Source organism: Panthera uncia, chromosome C2 (assembly GCF_023721935.1).
Source record: "Panthera uncia isolate 11264 chromosome C2, Puncia_PCG_1.0, whole genome shotgun sequence".
Lineage (NCBI taxonomy): Eukaryota > Metazoa > Chordata > Mammalia > Carnivora > Felidae > Panthera > Panthera uncia.
In genome coordinates, this window is record NC_064810.1 from 28,136,796 (window position 1) to 28,161,025 (window position 24,230).

General features: G+C 36.2%; 1 protein-coding gene and 1 long non-coding RNA gene across 4 annotated transcripts in view; one reads left to right on the forward strand and one right to left on the reverse strand.

Moving 5' to 3' along the window:
- Positions 1–24,230, forward strand: part of SAMSN1 (SAM domain, SH3 domain and nuclear localization signals 1) — a 156,465-nt gene that overhangs the window by 126,593 nt on the left and 5,642 nt on the right. For both annotated transcript variants that reach the window (XM_049627988.1, XM_049627987.1), the window contains 5 exons: positions 1,078–1,227; positions 5,501–5,630; positions 8,158–8,309; positions 11,425–11,631; positions 13,555–13,705. In XM_049627988.1, coding sequence (XP_049483945.1) covers positions 1,078–1,227; positions 5,501–5,630; positions 8,158–8,309; positions 11,425–11,631; positions 13,555–13,705 — 790 coding nt within the window. The remainder of the gene's footprint in view (positions 1–1,077; positions 1,228–5,500; positions 5,631–8,157; positions 8,310–11,424; positions 11,632–13,554; positions 13,706–24,230) is intronic.
- Positions 16,550–24,230, reverse strand: part of LOC125920815 (uncharacterized) — a 101,290-nt gene continuing 93,609 nt past the window's right edge. For both annotated transcript variants that reach the window (XR_007457213.1, XR_007457212.1), the window contains 2 exons: positions 18,022–18,214; positions 16,550–17,365 (listed from right to left, as the gene is read on the reverse strand). This is a non-coding gene — a long non-coding RNA (uncharacterized LOC125920815). The remainder of the gene's footprint in view (positions 17,366–18,021; positions 18,215–24,230) is intronic.

Below are 24,230 nucleotides of genomic sequence, written 5' to 3' on the forward strand. Positions count from 1 at the left end.
CTACATGAGAAGTTTAACTTATTCAAAAAATATTGTCAGTTCCTGGAAGTATTCTAGACATTTAGAATAAGTAAGAAATACAAAATCTCTAGTCTCATGGAGCCTATCTCGTAGTGGGAGATGCAGGCAATAATCAATCAAAGAAACAAATATATTATCAGGTAATGTTAAATACTTAGAAGAATAAATTACATGTTAACTACTTGAAGATTTTTGTACCAATGGCTGGACGAAGTTCATATTTACTATTGCTTGACAATGTGGGAAATATGTATGGGATACTTACCTGAAAGATAAAAAAAAATGCACTTTCTCAGTGGATTTACTTAATTCCAAAACTTTTTAAGAAATGACCATTTATATTTCTATAAGGATCAAGAGGATATTTTAAGGCCCACTATACCCTTTCTAAAGCCTCCAATAAAGTATCTCCCATCTCTGTAGACTTAGCCTGGCATTATTCCTGGCATTTAATTCTATTTTTGGCATCTCAAAATGGGTAAAACTAAAGTGGCTCTACTGTACAGGTATTTAAAGAATAGCTAAATTCTTTAAAAAAATTTAGATGTGAAGCTCAGGTCCTTCGACATCAGAAGTTTGATTTTCTGAATTCATAACACATGTAACCAGGCTTGGACAACTTTAAAAATATGTATTATGTCCAGATTGAAACTTTGGAAGCTGCGGTATACGATGTATATGAAGTTCACAAATTTGGAACCTTCCCTCTAATAATGTTTTCAAATAAATGATTTTTATTGCTTTATTATTTCATCTTTTATTTTTTATTTTTTTAAAATTTACACCCAAATTAGTTAGCATATAGTGCAACAATGATTTCAGGAGTAGATTCCTTAGTGCCCCTTACTCATTTAGCCCATTCCCCCTCCCACAACCCCTCCTATAACCCTCAGTTTGTTCTCCATATTTATGACTCTCTTCTGTTTTGTCCCCCTCCCTGTTTTTATATTATTTTTGTCTCCTTTCCATTATGTTCATCTGTTTAGTCTCTTAAAGTCCTCATATGAGTGAAGTCATATGATTTTTATTCTATCTTTTGTAAACTATCCTAACTAGGTGTATGAAGGGGAATCCATAAATGAAAATGGAGAACAAAATAAAACTTCAAATAATGGAGGAAGTTTAGGGAAAAAAATGAGAGCTATTTCCTGGACAATGAAGAAAAAAGTGGGTAAAAAATACATCAAAGCCCTTTCTGAGGAAAAGGTAAGCACCCTCTGTTAATCATGTGTATTTTTGTTAAATTTTTTCTTAAAATAGCCAAAGATTCTTCTTACAGACATAGAATTACTTGATGTTTTAGGGAGGACTTCAAACATCTGTTTTCTCCCTCAATAATTTTTCCCAGAAGTTGGATGGAAAACAACAACAACAACAACATTATTACTCCTATTTTAATAGAGGAAACAGACACTTGGAAAGATCACACATATAGTACATGAAGAACAGTATGTCATATGTTGTAACAAACATCAGTGCTTCATTTATTTTTATTGCCAACTAAGATTCCATTTTATAGGGAAACTAGATTTTATTTTTCCTTTCATCAGTTGGTAGACATTTGGGATGTTTCCACTTTCTGGCCATTGTAAATAATGCTGCTATAAATATTCGTGTGTGAGTTTTCGTGTGGAGATATTCTTTCATTTCTCTTGGGAATATGGTAACTATCTGATATTTTGAGAAATTAGCAACTGCTTACCCAAGCGGTTGATCATTTTACACTCCCACTAGCAATGTGTGAACATCCCAATATCTGCACATGCTTGTCAGCACTTGTTACTGTCTTTTTGTTGCTAGCCATCCTAATGGGTGTAAAGTGAAATCTCAATATGGCTTTGATTTGTACTTCCCTGATGACTAAGGATGTTGGGAATCTTTCATGTTCTTATGAGCCATTTGTATATATCTTCTTTAAAGGAATGTCTATTCAAATATTTTCCCACTTTATAATTGGGTTATTTGGGTTTTTTAAAGTTTATCTATTTTTGAGAGAGAGAGTGAGAGAGAGAGAGAAAGGGAGGGACAGAGACAGAGAGGGAGAGAGAGAATCCCAAGCAGGCTCCATGCTGTCAGGGCAGAGCTTGACATGGGCCTTGATCTCAGGAACCATGAGATTGTGACCTGAGTCAAAATCAAGTGTCAGATGTTTAACCAGCTGAGCCACCCAGGCATCTTGGGTTATTTATTTATTTATTTTTTACTGTTGACATTAAAGTTTTTAAAAATATGTTCTGGATACAGGTCCTTATCAGATATATGATTTGCAGTATGATATATTTTCTCCCATTCCGTGCATTGTATTTTCATTTTTTTGATGGTAACATTTGCAGCACAAATGTTTATAATTTGATGTAGCCCAACTGATCTTTTTTTTCTCATTTGAACTTTAAGTATTGTATTTAAAAAAAAAAAAAAAAAAACTATTGCTTAACCTAAGGTTCCAAAGATTTACTCCTGTGTTTTCTTCTAAGAGTTTATAGTTGTAGTTCTTAAATTTTGGTGTATGGTCTACTAATTTTTCTATGGAATATAGTAGGAGTCCAACTTCCTTCTTTTGAATGTGTATATCCAGTTGTCTCAACACTGATTTGGTAAAAAGACAACTATTTTCCTATTGTATTTTCTTGGCACCCTTGTTGAAAATCAGTTGATAATAAATACATGGCCATAATTATGGGTAATAAATATAGGGATTAATTTCTGACTCTCAATTCTATTACATTGATATGTATGTCTTATGTCCATTCTCTTTTTAACCCCTTTTAATAGGACTTCTGTCCCCAGTACTCCATTAAAACAGTAGTCACAATCAGTGTTGACCTCTGTGTGGTCAAATTCACTGATAACTTTTCTTTCTTCTTATATTACTTTTCAACTCTATTTGACAAGTGATGATTTCAATATATATTAAACATCATCTTTTCTTGGTTCATCTAACTGAGTGTTCTTCTGGCTTTCTTTCTTTCTCAGAGTTTCCTTTCTTGGCTTTGCTTTTTTTTCTTGTCTCTCTAAATATTGAGTCTTCCTGAGGCTTGTTCCTAGATGCTCTACTCAATGTACTCTCTCCTCCTAAGTGATCTCATCCAATGTCATGACTGCTTTTCACAATTATATCTTTAGCTATGACATCTTATCTGTTGTGTTTAAACAACCACTTGTGAATTTGATATCATCACTTAAATGTACAATAGATACTGGAACCCAATATATCCAAAACTGGATTATTAATTCTCTATGCTCTACCAAAAAAAATGTTTCTTGTCCAGTCTTCCTAGTAGTAATAGACAACACTACCATAACACTACCATAACTCTAGATGGAAGGAAGGAAAGGAAAGGAGAGGAGAGGAGAGGAGAGGAGAGGAGAGGAGAGGAGAGAAGAAAGAAGCCTAAGAATCATTCAAAACTCCTTCTTTCTCTCATTTTTCACACTAATTCATCAGCACATCCTCTTGGTTCAAACTTCAAAGCATTATCTAAAACCCCTAATTCTTCCATGTAAGCTATTCCTGCTTTAGACAAACAAATAAACAAAAACAATAACAACAACTTCTCTTGCCTCAAGTACCATAATAATCACCTAATTGGTTGTCTTTCTTCCATTCTTTCCTCCATAAAAACCATTCTCCAATGAAAGCTACAAAGACCTCTGAAAAGTAGAATTCAGAATACATCACTCCCCTTGATTAAATTTTTTTTACAATGCCTTCACAATGCATTCTTTTACTATGGTATGTTCATTCCAGTGCTCTGAGAAACAGAGCCTAAGAAAGGAATAGACACACCAAAGATTATTGGGGAAAATGTCTGTGAAGGATAAAGTAGAGAAAAAATAAATGGGTAGGGAAAGCTTTCAGACTACAGTGCAAGTTTGACACCTGTGAAAGGAGAGGAACAAAGCTTTAGCCAGATTGGTAGACAGTCCTTGAACCAAAGTTTTTCACTAAAGGAGACCGATATCCTCCCAAATCGACTCAAATGGTACCCACATTCTTTCAGTGATTGGCAGAGAGCATGGCTTCCATGCAGACACAGTGGTGGATTCGGTAGCTGGGCTGTTGGCAAAGAAGGGTCCTGCAGCAAAAGATCTGAGTAGCACATTTCCATGACCACCACACATGGTCTATAAAGCTCTCCCTTATCTGGTTCCAGTCTCCATCTCACAGCTCATCTCCTAAAACTGTCCCTGCTTTCACTCAGCTCCAGCTACATTGGCTTTGTCTTCCTGTGCATAACCCAAACTAATTCTGAATTTAATTATTTTGTTCTTTATTTTCCTTTTTCTTAGAAAACTGCCTCCAAATCTTCACATATGTTATATCTTAGCATTCAGGTCAAAACTTCAGAACATAAACTACCTTGTAGAGGAAGTCTTTGGAGACTACTCCATCTAAATCAGCTATCCTTCCCCAACCTTAATCTTAGTATCTAATCCTCTGATATCACTGTTTTATTTCCTTCATAGCACCTATTCTCTGCAATTTTCTTGCCCGTTTTGTTTATACACATGTCCCCAAACACAACACACACACACACACACACACACACACACAGCCCATCACACTAAACGTACTTTATTAGAGCAGGGACCCTGTTACCTTGTTTGCTATGGTATCTCTAGTTCCAAAAAACATGAGAGGTACTTACAAGGTATTCTATAAACATATGGGGAATGACTGAACAAGTGAATAAAAGAATGAATAAAAGCAGAGAATCGAGCTGAATACATAGCATATATGTATTCTGAAACTTCATCAATGTTTAGAAATGCTCATAAATGAGGAATATTGAATTACATTTTGATGAATATTAAGAAATGTATAGGTTTTGTCCAAAAATCTGAATATGGAAGACATTTGAGATGTTTTCAAGCAGATGTAATTTGTTTTGAAATTGTCTGTCTTTCCTAATTTTATGCGGGATTTGCTTTTCACTTGACTAGGTGTGCAAGCACGGTATGAGATTTGTAAAGCTTCTTAGATAAGCTTTGCTTTAGAATTGCAAAATGTGCATGTTTTATTCATATCTAGTGATCTGGTAGGGTGCAAATAACTGACATGAAACAACTATGCAGAATTTAAACTTGTAATATCAGATCTCAAAGGATTAGTAATGGTGGTAAATAGATGATAAGAACATGAAGAAATAAAAATGCTTTCACGGATAAAGCATAGATGTTAATAAATCTAACATTTCTGATTAAATAGTCTTGATGTGATATTCATCCTAATTTACAAATGAACTATTATAATTTCAGTTGAATTCCATAATGTGGAATGTTTCATCTAAAGAATTTTTCCAAGTATAATATGTTTTGCTAGAAATTGAACTAAAGATTAATGACTCTCATATTTTATGCTGATGTATTCCTAAGCATTTTATTGCTAAAATATGTCTCATTTGTTAAATCAATGCACACAGTGAATATCTCCAAGGAAATCAGTTCTCTGCACTTAACCTCTGATGTTTTTCTGAAGGATGAGGAGGATGGAGAGGATACCCTCCCATACCGGAACAGTGACCCAATGATTGGATCTCACACAGAGAAGATCTCCCTCGAAGCCAGTGACTCCATGGATAGTCTCTACAGTGGGTGGAGTTCATCAAGTAAGGCTATAGAATAAGGGACAACTGGGAGGTCTGAGAATTAAAAACAGATTTTAACTATAGAGAACAAACTGATGGTTACCAGAGGGAAGGTGGGTGGGGAAACGGATGACGTAGGTGATAGGGATTAAAGAGTACATTTATCATGATGAGTTCTGTGTAATGTACTGAAGTGTTGAATCACTATGTTGTATACCTGAAACTGATATAACATTGGATGCTAATACTACCAGAATTAAAATAAAAAACAGTGCAAAAGAAACAAATTGCAAATGAAAAACAACAATAGATTTGGGGCTCATCACATTAGCAACAAGGTTCCAGCTACTTCATAAGAGAAATAGTGAAAATGTAGGATATGATGAATCCATAAAATTGCTATTGTTTAAAATGATATACAACATATTAGAATTATGAATTATTTTGAAACTTAATTTTGTAGTTGGCAGGGCTCTTAGGGGCATGTCTCAAAAAGATCACGTTGGGTAACTAAATCCTCATCCTTAAGATAAAAAAATGTATGCTTGGGAGAACTAGGATTATCTTGCATCATAATTACTAACATGAGTTGAAGAATTCAGAAAAACAAAATCCTGTTTTCTATCTCTTCTTCCCTCCCTCTCTTTCTCCTTCTTTTCTTTATTCCTCCTTTTGTTTTCCTTCCTTTCTTCTTTCCTCTTTCTTTCTTCTTCTCTCCTTCCTCCCACCCTCCCCTTCCCTTTCTTTCTTTCTTTCTCTTCCTTCCTTCCCTCTTTTTTCTTTTTTCTTTTCTTTTTTCTTCTTTCTTTCTGTCTTTCTTTCTTTCTTTCTTTCTTCCCTCTCCTGTCCTCTCTCATTTTTTTCCTTCCATTTTACCTGAAGTATTCTGAAAAGAGCAGGACATATGCATCAATTCTGACATTTACTTTTTAGGTCTCCATCCAGCATTATGAGTAAAGAGTGAAATACTATGTAAATATTAAATAGAAGGAATACCACTAATTAGGTGACACAAATGAATCAGCATGTGTTTCTAAGAAGGAATTCATTCAGGTTTCAGTCACATTTCTACTACAATAATTGGATGAAACTACTGATAACTGAAAGATGCCTTATTAACTTATTATATGTATACTGTTATACATCCTTCTAATTTCTTCTGGGCTTTAAATATTGTTGTTGTTGTTGTTGTTGTTGTTGTTGCACAAGGTTTATTTATCTTGTATTTCCTTTGAAATCAACTTTCTCTTATTTGAAGACAGATCACAAAGACCAGATGTTTCAAACATTGTGAATTATATTTTTATTTTCCTATTGGCTGTACAACAGTTATTTTGTGAAAAAAAAAAGCTAATGCAGAAACATTTGAAGGATATATTTTTGCATGCATGAAACTCAGATTTCATTAGTATTCATTTCTGCTGGAAGTTTTAAAATTCTAAACTGTAATGCTGAATGTGGGTAGAATTTTACTAACTAGAGCATACCGTTTAAAGCCGAGGCCTGAAGTGGTCATGGAAGGGAGGGTGTGAGGAAACGGTGGCCCACTTAGCTGTTGTAATATGCAGCTTAATTTCTGTAATTACATGCAGCTCACCTTTCTTTTATACCAGTTCATATACAATATGGAGCATCTCTAAGGTTCTTTACCGTATTGCCATAATTATTTGAATATATAGAGAAACCAGGGCTGTTCCATCATTGAACAGAACACTGAAGGGCCATACTGAAAGAAAAAGTGAGGTGACAACAGAGAGTGGTGGACAAACAGAGTTACTTCCACTGGGAACCATTTTAGCCTCCATCTCGCAAGCATCCAAAATGGAATCCGTTTTCTCTTTTTTCCCTGAGCTTCCAACTCAGAAGGGAAAAGGATCAGAGAACAAGGATTTGGAGGAGTTTTAAAAGCCCAGTTTAGAAAGTTTAGAACCATTTGGGTACAGGTACATATCCTCCTTCCTTCACACTCAAACAACAAGCAAAAGCATTATCTTTTATGCATAGAGATGTTGCTTCAAAATGGCTTGTGGTACATAATATGAAGTTTGGGAGAGTATTCCAGCTGTATTGTGATAAGCATGGGGAAACTTGTGGTCTTATTCTTTGAACGTTTATGATCAGTAGCATACAAAGATCAAACTGTTGCTATAGGTTTTTGTCTTTGTTTACAGGTACGAAATTAATTGTCTGGCCTGCACAGGGAGTTAAGCCTATACTGTCTGCCTCTTTAGCAAGTGTTCAGTGCTCAAAACACTATGCTACTAGATCAGATCATAAAGACTAAGTGAGAGGGTGTTTTTGGTTAGTGTTTGAGGAAAGAGGAGTCAGATTGGCTGGAGAAAGTTCAGCTATGGCTCAGAGACAGAGGTCATGAATGGAGAGTGACTGGGAGGCAGAAAAAAAAGATAGGAATCCATCACTTAGAACCCCCTCAAAAGGCTGGCATCTGATGTTTCAGCATTGTCCTTGCTTAGCTGTATCCAGACTATGGTTCAGGATTTTGTGAACCTTCAGAGAGAACCGTTAACTTCTGCTTTGCTTTCATCAGGTGGAGTAACAAGTTGTTCAGATGGTACAAGTAACCGGGACAGTTTTCGACTTGATGATGATGGCCCATACTCTGGACCATTCTGTGGCCGTGCCAGAGTACATACTGATTTTACACCAAGCCCCTATGACACTGACTCCCTCAAAATCAAGGTGTGTGCACATCATATCTGTATTCTGTATGGTCTGTCTAGTGCTGGTTGTATGATCTGTGTCAGGAAATGCACAGTGGGAACCGGGTGTGTGGGGGGTGGGGTGGTTAAATGTGTTCTTCCCAGCAGTAGAACTGAGCACTGGTTTAATGTAGCAAGAATTTGAACAAAACATGAGAGGTGGGTAAGGGAATCCATCTGTTGAGGCCATAACATATGTCGCTGTTATATAGATACTGCAGAATCAAAGCCTGTCAGGGGAGAAGAAATTGTCTACATTTTTCTGAAAGCCAAAAGCCTCACAGGTTACTGGAGGTGCCCAGCCCTGCCTGATGCTTGCTGGAGTAAAAGGAGCGAGAGAAAAGAGTTGGAGATATCTGGCAAGAGCCGTGCAGAGCAACTCCCTTGGGAACCAGACTTGGCTGGGCAAATTTAGTACTTAAGTTGGTTGCTATGAGTGACCATATATCCTTCTCCCAACGATATTATCTCTTGAATTCCCTCTTCTTACTCTTATTATCTGTATTTTCCATTGATGTGTAATAAATTTCCACAAACTCAGAGGCTTTTTAAACAACACAAATGTATTATTACCTCACAGTTCTATGGGCCATCCATTGGTCATGGCTCAATTGGGTTCCCTGCTTAAGGTCTCACTGGGCTGCAATCAAGGTGTTAGCTGGGGCTATGTGTCCTCACCCGGGGCTTAGTGTCCTCCTCCAAGCTCACTGGCTATTGGCAGAATTCAGTTGCTTGTGGTTGTAGGACTGAGGTTCCTGCTTTCTTGTTGGATACTGTCTGGGAGCCATTCTCAGCCCCTTGAGGCTGCCAGCCATGGTCCTCTTTATAACATGGCAGTTTGTTCCTTCAAAGCCTTCAGAAGAAAAACTCACTCATGTTTCAAATCTCTTTATTTTTGGGGGCTTCTACATGATAAAGTTGGAAACATCCAGATAAGCTCTCTTTTAACTACAAAATTAACTAATTTGGGACATTAATTCTATCTGCATAGTCCCTTGTGTCCTATAATACAACATAATTGTGGGTATGAGATCTATTATTTTTGTAGTTCTACTCACACTAAAAGGGAGGTGCTGTTGCAATAGTACAAATAGAAGGTTTAGTGCCAAAGCATTTTATACATGTTAAATTATTCCTTTTAGCAACACAAATAGATATAGCTAAAAGGACAAAGATGATGAATTTTCTATACTACCAACATCAAGCCAGTATTAACCAGTAATTATGATAAGTTATGAAGTGTTGATGTTATTATTTAATATTCAAGACACTCAGCTTTTCTCTTTATCCCTTTTAGGATAATAAATCAGAGTAAGCTCAGCTGGAGAACGAAGAAAACATTATTCTTCATAGTTAGCTCCTCAATCCTTGGAATGAAATAATTCGAAGTCTAAATTCAAGACTTGGGGGGAAGAATGCTTATAGCCTAGTAACCATAGTTGGGGAAGGACTGTATAAGGGAATAAATTGAACCCATTTGACTCAGGAAAGCTTTTCGCCTTCCTTACAATGCTATACCAGTGCATCACCACTTGTCCTGCCTAAGGTGATATTTGTAGAGCTCTTGTAGGACACAATAAAAATCCCACAGTTACCACTGGGGATTGAATGCTATTGTTTATATCAGGGGTCTTATCCACAATGAAATTGGGTCTTTGCTTGGTGACCTATGGGCTTTCCTGGAATGTATACTTTTTATGAGTTTAAAGGATAATAGGAAGGATGCAGCAGAGAGCTCCCATGCTTAGCAACTTCCCTTAGAGCTTCTGGGGATTTTCTAGGTCTGCTTAGCTGATCCTATCGAGCCCAGGATTTGATTCCCCATAGTTAGAGGCAGGAAGAACGAGATGAAAAGCTGATAGGGTCAAACAAGCAGATGATCACAAATCAGAAATATCAGATCTTTTGATCACATTGAATCCCACTATTAAAAATACAATTTGTGTTTTAGATAGAATACACATTCATAGAGCACCAGTAAAAAAGTATTTTTAGTAGCAGACTTAATGCTTTGCTTGAGGGTAGACCCCTAAAATGGTAAAAATATCAAATCTATAATGTCCTCTCTGGGGTAGAAACTTATAAGTCTCAAAGGAGTAGCTATGACTTTTAAATGTAGGCACTGTATTTGCATAGAAATCAATTTTCCTTATAAAGAAGTACCCCTGTGTGTTTTCTACTCTTGCCAATAACTGGCAGCCTATAACCAATTAGAGTCTCAGATGTGAATAAAGAAAAAGACCAATTGGTTTGTCCATGCTTATGTGCTCAGTCATACATCAATCCAACTTTGGTGTGGAACTAAATCTAAGTATTGTCTTCTTTAAAATAATTAAGTGGCATAATTTATCCATAGTGCACACATACTTTTCTTACATAGTTGGTATATACAAAGTTCTTAACAGTTTCCTTATTTTAGATGAATGCTACACTTAGATGGTTTATTTTATACTGTAGGTAAAATTTTCAGATGAACTAGAAGCATGGACTGAGATACAGACTTCTTTTTTTTCCCCTTCCTTATTTGGGAGCTCCTCCAGGAATCATGGCTTGAGCTTTGTTACATGTCTAGTGCTTTGACAAGATGAATGAAAAGAGCATCATTTTTGAGTTCAGACGACTTAGACTTGAGTTCTGGTTCTGTCATTTGAATTCAGACAACTGCCATGATTTTCAAAATTTAATTTAATGTTTGCATTTCTTTTCTCTAATATTTAGAGTAATAATGAAACCTTGTATATGTACCTAAGCAGTGTATCATGGGCATAAAATGACTCAGTATATGCAAAACTATTTCTAAATTCCATTGTGCTGTACAATTTTAAGTTCATAAATTGATATACCAAAAACATAAAGATATCGTCAAATGTATGTAAGAGCTTTTTCAAGTTGGTTGAAATTTTCTTCATTATTACTAGCAAATAGTTCCCTTGAACTTTTAAAAGAATTTTTCTCTTAGATTTATTTCTGTTATCAGTAACCCCCCCTTAGCATATTCCCTCATTATTCTAGTTTTCTATGATTCTATTCTTTCTACCAATTGTTATAGCACCAGAGTTCTCTGAAAACTGATTGGTATATTTCTTTGTCTTTAGAAAGGAGACATAATAGACATTATCTGCAAAACACCAATGGGGATGTGGACAGGAATGCTGAACAATAAGGTGGGAAACTTCAAATTTATTTATGTGGATGTCATCTCAGAAGAGGAAGCAGCCCCCAAGAAAATAAAGGCACACCGAAGGAGTGGAAAGGAAAAACCCAAGACTCTGCAGGAGTTCTTACAGAGGATTGACCTTCAGGTTAGCAAACTTGTGGCCTGTTTGATTCTGGTGGCATCTGGATGGAATAAATGAGGAGAATGGATCAGTGTTTGTATAGTGTTAAAAAATATATGACTTACAGCAAAGGGAAATCTGTTTTCCAAGAAGAGTTCTTATTTCTCCTTTATTACTTTTATTATGCGAGGACAGGTCTTGATATAACATCCCTTGGACTAAACTCTAATGGTACTTAGCAGTGACAGTAGAGATTAATGTTGAGAAAGTGCAGTGAAAAATGAAAATACCTTGGAGAATAAAAGGCCCAGAGAAAACATGTAAATGAGAATGATGGAGTATGAAGAGTAAAGGTAAAAATCCAGAGAATTGAAAGGAAAAATGAAAAGAAAATTGCATTTTCTATAGGGCAGAGATCAAAAGCAAGTCAAGAGAAGACAAATAAATGTAATTGCTCCAAAAGCAATTTGTTAGGAAATAGTGATCATTAAACCCCCATGATGATTGTGTTAAGGAAACTGTGTTGTTTATATTTATAATCCAATTATTTTCTTGTTATATTAGCAAAATTTCTATGAAATATCTACCTTGTTCAATGGTGTGTACATACAATTTACCTAGCCTCACTCAATTTACTGTTTTGCAATCCATTTCTAAAATTAATGCAGCAGTACTTTGATAATTTTCAAGATTCATCAAGGCAATAGCCAATTAAGCTTTCCTTAATTGTTTCTCTTGAATTATCTAGTTATACTCCTGTCTGTAGACAAACTACCTCGGCCTTCCTACATTACGATGGGTGCCCCTCAAATGGGGCACTGCTTGGATGAAGTACAAGTTTAAACCCTGCTTCTTCTTTTTGTTTGCCCTGTGACCTATGAGAAAACCCAGGTCTGAGGAAGTGAAATAACTTACTCAAGAACCCACAATCAGACATAAGTCAGAATGGGAATTTTGGTTTCTCTGTTCTAACTTAGTACTCCATCTAGGAGACATTATTTTTTAAAAAGAAGTGGTACTTTTTCTTTCTTTCTCTTTCTTTTGTAAAAAGGGGCTGGTAGTTCTTCCCAATTGCTTAAAACTTTTATACCTCCTCTTATTCAGTTTTAGTAACCAAAATAAGGATATTGAAATTATGATCAAGTAAAATGGAAGGAAGTTTTGAGGAAGTTGTAAAGCAACTTCACTTTGCATTTTTATTCCGTTAGAGAGAACAGAGGTTACATAAATAACATACAGACTCAGAAATCAGAAGCCTATGAATTTTAAACTAATATATATTGATGCAAATGATGGACAAAAATATACATGCTGAGAAAAGGAAACAATACTTTTCCCAACCACAATGCTTTTATGCTTAATAAAAGCTTTTAATTAAATAGAAAGTCTGGAGTTCCTTCGGTTTATATAATGATTTCACAAAATGCTAGGGCTATTTTTTATAAAGAATTGTGCCTGTTTCATATTCACTTTTCAAACTACCCCAAGAAGTTAGTGAGGGCAAATATTTTTGCAAGCAAGCAAACAAGGAGAGATGGAGATTCAGAAATATTACTATAACTACTCTTCCAGAGGCATTTTATTGATAGACATAAGGACACCCTAGCTTTGTCAATTGAGCTATCTGAGAAGTGAAAAAGTGCCAAATGGGATGAATGATCCAGCTATTTAATTGATCCATGATTTAGCGCTGCACAGCTTAAGGTAATTATTTCTTCTTTACATTTGTCCTTCCAGAAGGTGAGAATTATCCAACATACTCTTCTAAATGCCCTAGAGTTCAGATGTGGAAAACTAGTACAAGTTAAATAAAGTTACACAAAAGTCCTATCAGTGCCTTTGGTTTCCATATGCATTTCTACACTTTCCTTAAATCTAAAGAGAACTAAAAATAAAATATTTGAATCTGGCTAGTTTATACTATACATATTTTTTTCTCCCTCATAGGAATATACCTCAACACTGTTACTCAACGGTTATGAGACCCTAGAAGATTTAAAGGATATAAAAGAGAGTCATCTCATTGAATTAAACATTAAAAACCCAGAAGACAGGATGAGGTTACTATCAGCTGCTGAAAATCTCCTTGATGAAGAAAGTAAGTGTACACACCTACTTTTCTCCTTTGCTGAAAATCACATTTCAATGTAAAGAGCAGAATTATTAAGAACAAAGCCCCAGTTTTATTTACTGAGAATCATACAAAGCATCCTTTCCCATAGAACAAGTAATTTCTTATCTATTTGGAAACAACAACTCTGGTCAAGTCTATAATTAGGAAAAGGACTTTTTTTTTTTTCCTTATTGGACTCAGCAAATGAAAAGGACTTTTCCGGGCATCTCATTTAGATTCTGCAGAGCTATTAATTTACACACAAGTGGATGTCTGCATTCCCAAAGACTGAGGGAGTTCGAGACAAATATTTAGTGACAGCATGAGCCATTAGTGAGAAATGTCATATGCAACTTCTGCAGAACAGCACAGAACAAGGCTCTAAGCTAATGAGCTTTCGCGCCACACAGGAAAATTCATTTCATTACCATATAGTCACATCTTGTATGTGTTTATAGTATTCCTTCAAAATGTTATAATAGCTTGCAAAAATATTCAGCACTCACTTTTATTATCTGAGATGGTTCTCTGTATTTGTAACGTATAAACTGGAGATGGAGTAATTCATGCACATTCACTTACCGACTGGGTTTGTAAAGATAGGATAGCTTTTGTTTTTACAGTTGCCCAATCTGAACACTCGTCTTTCTAAATCTGCTCAGCCTTCTGAAACCCTGAGCTCAGAACATGCCGAACTCCACAAGGAATATTTTATTAGGAAGAAAAGAGGAAGGTGTCGACTTTTAAAGATGAGAAAGAACTTACACTGTCTAATTCAACTGTTCTCTTTCAAAAATTATATGAACCATGATCATTAGCTACTTTTTTTGAATGTATATTCTGAGGAAAACGTGATCCAAGATCGTTACATTTATTATCTTCTTCCATGCACTCCACATTTCTGTGAGTTCGATAGTACTATCCCTATATTTATAACGAGAAACTGGGAAGATGAGTAACTTGTCCAAGTTCACACACGTAGCGAATTGGAGAGCCAGGACCAGTGTTTGTGATGCTACTATACTTTCCACAAATAACAGCCCAGATGGAGAGCAAGGAGGAAAGTTGTATTTAGGACCCAGGCCTCCTGAGTGTCTCTCAGTACGTTTGCCTATACTATATCCTAGACCTCATCTGCTCCAAAACGGGCACAGTACGTGTTTCCACACTGGCCTTTTATCTAGCAGGAATAAATGTACTCTTTTGGAAACTGTATTTCAGTTCTCTTGAGTTTGCATAGAGCTTCATTCTTTTCAAAGAGCTTTCACATGTAAGACTAATTTGGCACCTGCAGGATTTATTTAATCTTAGGCCTATGTGTTTACACGCATTCTTTGAAGTTGTGGAGACTAGGAGAGGGAGATGGGGTCACAGGGGCAGACAAAGGTCAGCCTTAAGAAAGGAGCCAATTTACTCAATAGTACAAGACAAAACAAAACTGATCAGTGTCAACTGATGTAGCAGGATCTTTCAGTAAATGAGGCAGTTTATTTCACCCTTATCATTTCGAAACATGGATTCTCACTAAATAACATGCTACAAAAGAGATTTTGTAGATTTCTTGTAAATGAGAATGTTCGGTATCATTGTCAATACCCTCCCAAATAATTTGACGTTGAAGTAGAGTGAGGAAGGAGAGCATTTTTTGAACACTTGTAAATACATTACTTTTCTTCTATAATACTGTCCGTGTGGGTATTTTGTCCATCGTACAGATGAGAAAATATTTCAGAGCTGAGTTGCAAAGAGGCCAAAGAGCTAGATAAGTAACAGAGCTGGAGTTTTAAGCAAAGGCAGTCTGCTGTAAAAATCCAAGTTCTTTCTTCCACACATGCAAACTGGTAAATATAGAAAGAACAATGAATATTTGAAAATTGAAGTTTTCTATGATGCCAGTTTTCTCAAGGGCTTCAGTTAGGTTTTCCGTCTCAGAAAGTAGAAGTTAATATTTCAGTGAGAACAGAAACCTTGCAGCAACATCACTGCCTTAAAGGTGCAAGGCTACTGTGGCTGCATTGCAACAGGACTTGAGAATAGGAGGGGCTTAGACAGCCTGGGTGAGAAGGGTTTTTAGCCATAAAACAGTGGTCAGTCTGGACCCACGGAGGGAAGATTGGTCCAGTGCCAAAGGCTTGGGCCATGGAAGGTGTCTACTTAATTTATTCATCCACTTCCCTATTCCCTATTTACTTTCTATGTTAACAAAAGAACAATAATGTATCAATGACATCGTATTAGAGCTAGGTGTAATTTGAAAAACCATCTGACCCAAATGCTTCCTTTGCAAGATGGAGAAACTAAAACTAGATTAGCTAAATGGCCTTCTCAAGGTCACATATCTAGAACCCAGCCTCCTAAATCTATTATAAACATATTCTACAATGCCCTGATCTCTGAAAATGAAACACAGTATCTCCAAAGCACGATGTGACTTTCAATGTTTAATATAAAAAAGTACAAATCCCCCAAATTATTTCCCTTATAAGACTCTAGAAAATGGTATTTGAAGGTCACTAGAAACTGACCACTTAGCAATAGCCAGTAATGTACAAACCTACACACACTGAGTCAAATTCTGGGGGATGAAAACTAGAGAAAAATCCCGATGCAACCAGTGTTTGTTGTCAACACACAACGCTGAGATTTTTCTTATTTTAATCTTACGGTCTAAAGTAGTGCTAGAATATACATGTCAAAAAGATGCATATTGCATGTTAGGCTATTCTGACTGAAAGCTATTTATCTTATATGAAACTGCTTTGCTCAAGAAATAAAGAAGAATGACTTCTATTTGTTGATAAGATGGTGAGTTCTGATGATTCGGCACCATGCTGCTGCATGCTTATTTTTATCTATTCTCTACTCTGTGAATCATATCTTCTACAACCATGCTAAAGATTAAATGCACAACCTTCATGTACCTTGAATGATAAAGACCTTGAATATATGGTTATATAAAACTAAGATATTATTAAAAACAAATGTATGTCACAGTCACAGGTTAAAAAATAGTTAGCTGTGTGTGTGTGTGTGTGTGTGTGTGTGTGTAAGAATAAGGTATGCAAATTGGCCAGGATTTTATGCATGCATTTTATCTTGATCATTGAATAAAGCCAACTTGGGGAATGTCAATAAATTCCTAGTTTAGAGCTTCTTAGGTTGGGAACTGGGAAGTTTTGCTTGCCATTTTTTCAGTATAAAAATTGAGGAGAAGGGGCATCTGTTTCGAGGACGAGTTAAAATTTTGAGATGATGAAGGGAATACTACAAGCCCCATGTGAGCCTTTCATACATCTAGAAGGACCAAGAGGGTGGGACAGTAGAAATCTAATACTTAGAGCAAGAAATTTTCCTTTTCTCTTAGGCCAAAATAGATAGCATTGTACCCACTCTGACTTTGAGAATGTAAAGTGGATTAAAGTGTTTTAGGTCACTGCTTGACAGGAGGTAAAGGGGTTTCTCCTACAAGCTGTTAGAAGGGTTGGTGAGTGGTGTTAGCGCTGATTACAGGATTACCTCTGCATCAGGAGAATGACTTTGGGGTTCTGCAATCCCAGCAAGGCCAGTACCGAGATACTCTGAATTCACTCCCGTGTTGCATTAGAACTGAGCAGAATTAGGTCACTGGCTCCCTCAGCTGGGAATCTAGATGAGGATAGAAGAAGAAAAACTGGGGTGAGACTCAGCTTTTGAAGGAGCAAAAGAGCAGAATCTGTTTATTTTGTGCACATTAGGGTTTCTGTATTTATCATCTAAATTTTAAAATGCTTTGTTTGCTTTGAATAAATATCCCCAGTAAGAACAGAGAGAGTGTGTGTGTGTGTGTGTGTGTGTGTTGTTCATAAACACAACCTTCAAGACCCTTTTGCCTAGCTAATAAATGCCTCTTGCAAATAATAAGAAAGTTAACTGCTATTTATAGTAAATATTATCTCTTTATTCTGAACTTGTTCCTCTTTTCCCACATTTAGAGGCACTTTGATGTGTTTTAAAAGTGTGTCTATGAGAATGTGTACATTGTCCTCAGGGAAAATGGGTGATGGAAATATCTTGTTGTCCCTATAGCACAGAAATAATTAACTTTTAAATTGGAGGGAAAAAAAACAACTGAATAACCGCATAAGCACACTGTACAAGAAGCTGTGTATAATATATTTTAGTTAACTGCAACCTTTGTTTGCAGGGCTTGGTGAGGAGGAAAGGGGTGGGGCGGGTTGCGTGCCAGGATGTTGGCACCAGCTGTGGTCACAGCAGCTCCACATTGCTCAGCTATCCCCAGTTGTGCCTTCCTGCCTGCTTACCTGCCCAAAACGACGCAGGGCAAGAGGCGAAGCCCAGCCAGGAGCCTGGAACACGAGCTGCCAGCGGGGAGATTTGTAGTTCTGCCAAGCAGCAGTCCAGCAGTTGACCTGACAGCGTGCCAGGGTAGCTTGGTGCCCTAGCCCCTGACATGCATGCCTGGTGTTTCCAACCCGCTTGCCATATGATTTGAATCTAGATTCAAGAAAGGTACAGCTTTTAAGAAAAGATATGCTAACCATCCACATATACACACTAGAGAAGGCACACAGCCATTTTATTCCTATGTACTTATGTTTATAAATTGTTAAATTAAAAAAATACGTATTTCTAGTCAGAGCTGTCGGGCTTTATGCAATTCAATTTCTTCAGATTACTCTTCAGTTTTACTGCCCCTCCCCCAAAACCAAGATTTAATTTACAATCGATGCCATATTCCATATGATACACAAAACAACAAAATGAAATGTAAACGTGTTTACTCTTCTATCAGAGAACCACTCCCAGAGTAAAAAGCCCGCGGAATTTTAACTTCAGTCACCTAAGGAACTTGTAATGTGCTTGTTTTTACATTGTACTATGTTTGTGTACTAGGGGTGACTTTGTGAGGATGACCCTGGTCAAACAGGACTGAATCCTCTGTTACCAAGTGCCTTCCCAAAGCCCCTAGTTCTGTGCTTTGCATTGAGTGGATGGTTTACAAGTACAATGAATCATCATTGAGTGAGGGGATGAAGAGTTTTATAAATTGTAGGCAAACGCTTTTCTGATTGTAAAGCTTTAAGTCCCTGGTAACCCCACCCCGCACATAAAAGTTTTTTAGTAGGCAGATGGGTGTTTGTGTGTGTGGTCAAAATGTGTGCTAGGTATATGCTAACCACGTGTGCCTGTATATGCACAAGTACATATGAGCACTTTTCTAGAGGGCAATAATGTAAAAGCTATCAAGTTTGAAATGTGCAAACTTTTGTATCCAGAAATTTGATTAACTTCAACATATAAATGTGTAAAAAATACTAGTTAAATTACTAGTACTTTTAATTAAGTGTGAACTTCCAGTAATAATTAATTGTTAAATTAATTAGTATATGCAAACAATAAAGTAGAATGAAGATATTAAGAGAATGTAATGCATACTGATATAAAAATATGTCCAAAACATATTAAAATAGTACAAGCAAATTGTAAATCAGTGACATGCAGGGTAACCCTATTTTTGTCAAATAAGCTTTAAAATAATGAAATTAGGTGGGTTTTTTTTTTCACTATACCAAGTAATTTAATCTATAAGAAAAATGAAACTCATTTCCCAAGGCCCATAATTAAGCAGTATGTAATGATAGTTTTTGATCTTATTTAAAAGATTCTTATCAAAATTGCCCAGTATGACAACTCAACCAACGGTAAATATTTCTTGGGACCAAAGCCTTCCACAAGGGCGTCTGATTGCCCAGAGTGGCATCTGTGCTGGTTCTGAGTGATTAGCTCTTAGGGGAGTTTGCCTCTGACCTTCTTGAAGCAGCCAGCATGCTGGAAGTGGAAGGTGCTTCAGATGTGAGTGAAAAGATTCACCCCCTGGCCCACATTTCATTACAAGGTGGACTAGGATGTTAAGATGCAAAGAGAGCAGTGCAAAAAGAGGGAGATCATTTCAGCTCCTGTGTTCTCGTGGCCTCCAGAAAACAATAGCAACTGGTTATTCCAGGAAGGGACTCTTGTTTTTAATTTGGGATTTTTCTAACAGGTGGGTTAGTCTTTAAATGAAATGAATACCAAACATTCATTATAATTATAAAATCAACATGTTCAGATAATGTAAGGATGTGCTTAAAACAAACTCAGAAACAACTACAAGTTGTGCCGTGTTGTCTACTGAATGCTCCTCCTTGGACAACACTGCGCATGTACAAATAAATGCAGCTGTTGTTACCTGGAGAATGCCTGAGTTTTATTCTGAATGACTCAAGTGGGGCTCCAACATGAGGGTGAGGTTTTGAGCCATCCTCAAAGGGGATGACATAACTTTGGCTTATTCTCTTTGGAGACGGCACCAGTAGAGAAAAAGAGGATAGTAATTCAAAAAGCCAAGAGGCATATTCATTTGAATTTCAACATTTCTTATTTGATCTCTAGTGCCTATTTCCTTTAATTAATCTGAACATCACGTTCTTTTTATTAAAAAATATGTTTATTGAGCACTTTCCCTGGCCAGGCATCTTCTATGCCCTCTAGATTGCATTATGTTATAATGAAACAGAAGCCCAAAGGAGGCAGAAGCATCATACCTAAGACACACAAGACAGTAAAGTTAAAATCTGAAATATTTGGGTAAAGAAACCTGAGAAAGAAACCTATGTGAATATAGGACAGATTTCTCTCTTTAGAATATGAGAACTTTTCTCCAGCATTAGGATTTAGTTTGATTTCCTTAAAGCTTTCTTCACTTTTAGTATAATTGAAATTGCCTATATTTAATTAATTAAATGTCACAATTCCTATATAATTATTTTATGAATAATTATATTAGCTGTCTTCTGTTTTAATCACCATGCCACTTTTTATCTTTATTGATGACTATCTTAAAATGTTGAACCATGGGCTTTACACAATTCCATAAACATTTTGGTAAGAAATAAAATATTTTAATATTCAGATTAGCTCTTTATGACAAAATATTTCCTCAATTTTTTCTTAACATAATTATTTTATTTTCATTATATACAGTACAGAACTGTTTGGGGCTGCTTTCTGGCCTTCTGAGTATTCTTGCTGTTAACTGGCAGCGATAAGAGACACCCTTTTTCAAATTATTTAATAATTCCCCAATATACCCAGATTTGAAAATGTATAGTCTTTGGAGTATTTGCAAACCATTCAGGGGCTTATTGAAAAACTGTACCATTTTATTTTTTTGTTTTGTTTTGTTTTTTATTAAAACACAAAACATTATGGTGATGTGAGAAATAAAGAGGAAATCTATCTAAAATTTTAACACTTTCATTTGTGAATTATATACATATGCCTATATGCTGTCACATAATGTTGATAATAGAATACTTAATTATATATACTGATTTTTTTTATATTAAGCAAAGATGCACTCATATCTCATAATGGTAAGTCTATAATTTTGGAGGCAAACTGTCCCTTATTCCAATGTGTTATTTGCCTGGTTAGCTCAGATGATTGGACCATGGGCCAAAACCGAAGAAGGTTATCAGTTAGCATCAGGTCTAGGTAGGTCAGTTAGCTTTACTCTGTTTCACGGGCACATGAAGGGACCAGATGATTTAGAAAGAAAATATGGATATATTAGCATGAATTCATCCCCTGTGCTGGAAAAACTATCCATAGCACTAGACCTAGGTTTGTGCCAATCCCGAAGTCATTAGTGTCAAGATGGAAAAAAACAAAAACAAAACAAAAAAAGAAGAAAAGGAAAACCTTGACCTCCAAACACAAAAACTGAATACTATATAGCTTTCATTCCCATAATATAACATAATGGCCTGCCTTTTCTTTTTATAGTTACAGTTGAGGGGCTCTAGCTGATCACCTGCCTGAAATTATTGCTAGCCTGGTGGGAAGTGTTTGAGGACGCATAGTCATGTTTTCACTTCACTAGGAAATCATTTAGCAAATTACTGCTGTTCTGGAAATTACTGTGCTGCATAACTTTCATACTGAGAAACTATTTCCTTTTTCCATAGAAATTGCAGATAAAAGGTTTCTACAATAAATAATCTGTATTTAAAACAAACCAATTCCTAGAATTGAGAGAATGTGATATAGCATTTCTCGTGTGAAACTAAAAACAAACAAATACATTTTATTACCAATATTAAAAAATGACATAGTCTCTGTTAAAGTCAGATTTTCATTTATTGTTTGTTTTCTTCGTTACCCTTTGAGGTGAATGGACACAGCCTTCTGAGGAGGAAATAACAAACTAAGTACTTATCTTTTGAAAGGAAAAGAGCTGGTTTTGGAAATCAGAGTTCTTTAAGTCTAAATGTTATATCTTAAAGAGGACCCACAATCAGTAATCAATCTAAATAGAACACAGTATTGGGAGCAGTTTTTATTATGCCAAGCTCCATTTAAAATGTCAGTCTGAAGGGAATTAACTCTGTTCTTTTAATTTTGTGTTGAGGTGATAGGCCCAAATACAATCTGGGGAAATATGGCTCAGCTCACACTCCAAATATGGTGAATCACTGCTGATGTAGCAGGAAGCATTACAAAAGGACTAATTTCTCCGGCCTTTTCCAGAAACACTTGGATAATGAAACTCAGAGCTTGTTCTTTCATTTCAGTGGCAATAAGATACAAAAGCAGAGGCAGGGGAGCTAGGTTTTCTTCAGAGAATGAGGTCCCATTTCATCGCTGTCTTTTCATAGCAGAAGGGCTTGGAAACAAAACCTAATGACCCTTATTCACAAACACTAATGAAGTTAAGAAGATTCCTCCTAAACTTAAAAAGTTGCTAAGACTAACTAACAAAGAGAAAATGTTTCATAGTAGCTAAAATTTTTAAATAACAATCTCAACTGATACATATTAAAATTAAAGCTCCTTATACCTAGAAGTAGTTAAAATATCACCAGACTTAAATATCTGATTCTTGAATCCACACTTCAATAAAGTTGTGGCATGGGGATCCTGATTTCGGCTCAGGTCATCATCTCACGATCTATCTTGAGATGAAGCTCTGAGTTGGGCTCAGTACTGGATTTGGAGCCTGCTTAAGATTCTCTCTCTCCCTCTCCCTTTGCCCCTCCCCACTAACTCTTTCTCTCCTCTCTCTCTCTCTCTCAATAAAAAGAATAAATAAAAAAAAAAATAAAGTTGTGGCAAATATAGCAAAGGTTCAGAATAATGGCATAAACATTTTATTGTTGCAAATTAAAGCTTTGAGGAAAAGGTTAAAAGAACTGTTATGATTCATTTTGAAGATGAGTAGACTAAAATGATCTTTATCCTTTTCCCCAACCTTTCTCAACCTGTGTTCCTCATTCAAACCACAGAATACAAAAAATGTGACTCTTTTCTCCATTCTTCCATGGATGCTATGTAAAAGAGTACCATTCTAGATACATTGAAGTTAATTCATTACATACAAGGATGCCTCAGGGCACCAGAGCTCAATTCTTTCCCATAAAGGATGTTGATAACAATTGGATACACAGTAGAACATAATGTTGACAAGATACCTGGAGCCTAGAAACTGCATTTAAAAAGCAGGATATTTGTAGAGAAGACAAGGGGTGAATTTCTTAAAGATAAATTACTTAGCATTTTACTTTTTAAAAGTCTATTGAGGAAAATTACAGTTTCCTTCTTCCAGGATTTTGAAGTTGGGATTTATTTTCTCCTCACTAGAATAGGATGAAGTGCATAGTTTCTGACAGCAGAGGTCTTGTCCCACCCTGAAATGTATGTGTTTGGTTCTTCCAAAGTGGAGTTACTCACATCATGCAAAGTGGGGAAGCTCTGGGGTTAGAAGGGGAAAGAGCTAGCCATGCTGATATTGCTGACAGATGGTGACCTAAGATACATCTCCTCCCTGAGGACCCCATCTCATGATGCAGAGAAACACACATTTACTGGTGTCAGGGAAGTCATAGAAAGAAACTTTGCATTGACAAAGAGAACATTGATGCTGAAGGATTCTTGAGAAGAGTAACACTTTATAGTACTGCTTACTTAGGTTCTTTAAAAATACTTTCTGGGGTACCTGGGTAGCTCAACCAGTTGAGGACACTGGCTCTTGATTTCGGCTCAGGTAATGATCTCACAGTTCATGAATTCGAGCCCCACATCAGGCTCTGCACTGACAGTTTGGAGCCTGCTTGAGATTCTCTCTCTCTCTCTCTCTCTCTCTCTCTCTCTCTCTCTCTCGCCCTCCCCTCCTCATGCTCTCTCTCTCTCTCTCTCTCTCTCTCTCAAAATTTATAAACATGAAAAACATTACAAAAAAGTAAATATATATTTTGTTACATCTCTAATATCAATTTTTTTTCAAAGAAACTGTCTGTGGAATCTAGAATACTGCTGTGATAACAGAGTCACCAATCTGAATATAAATAATTGTTATCCAGAACTACAAAGATGTAGAAGACAAACCAAACAATTCAGATCCAATGAAAATGGTGGTGTTTTACTATCTAAAAGCAACCTGGTTCTTATGCTGATTTTTCTGTTGAATGCA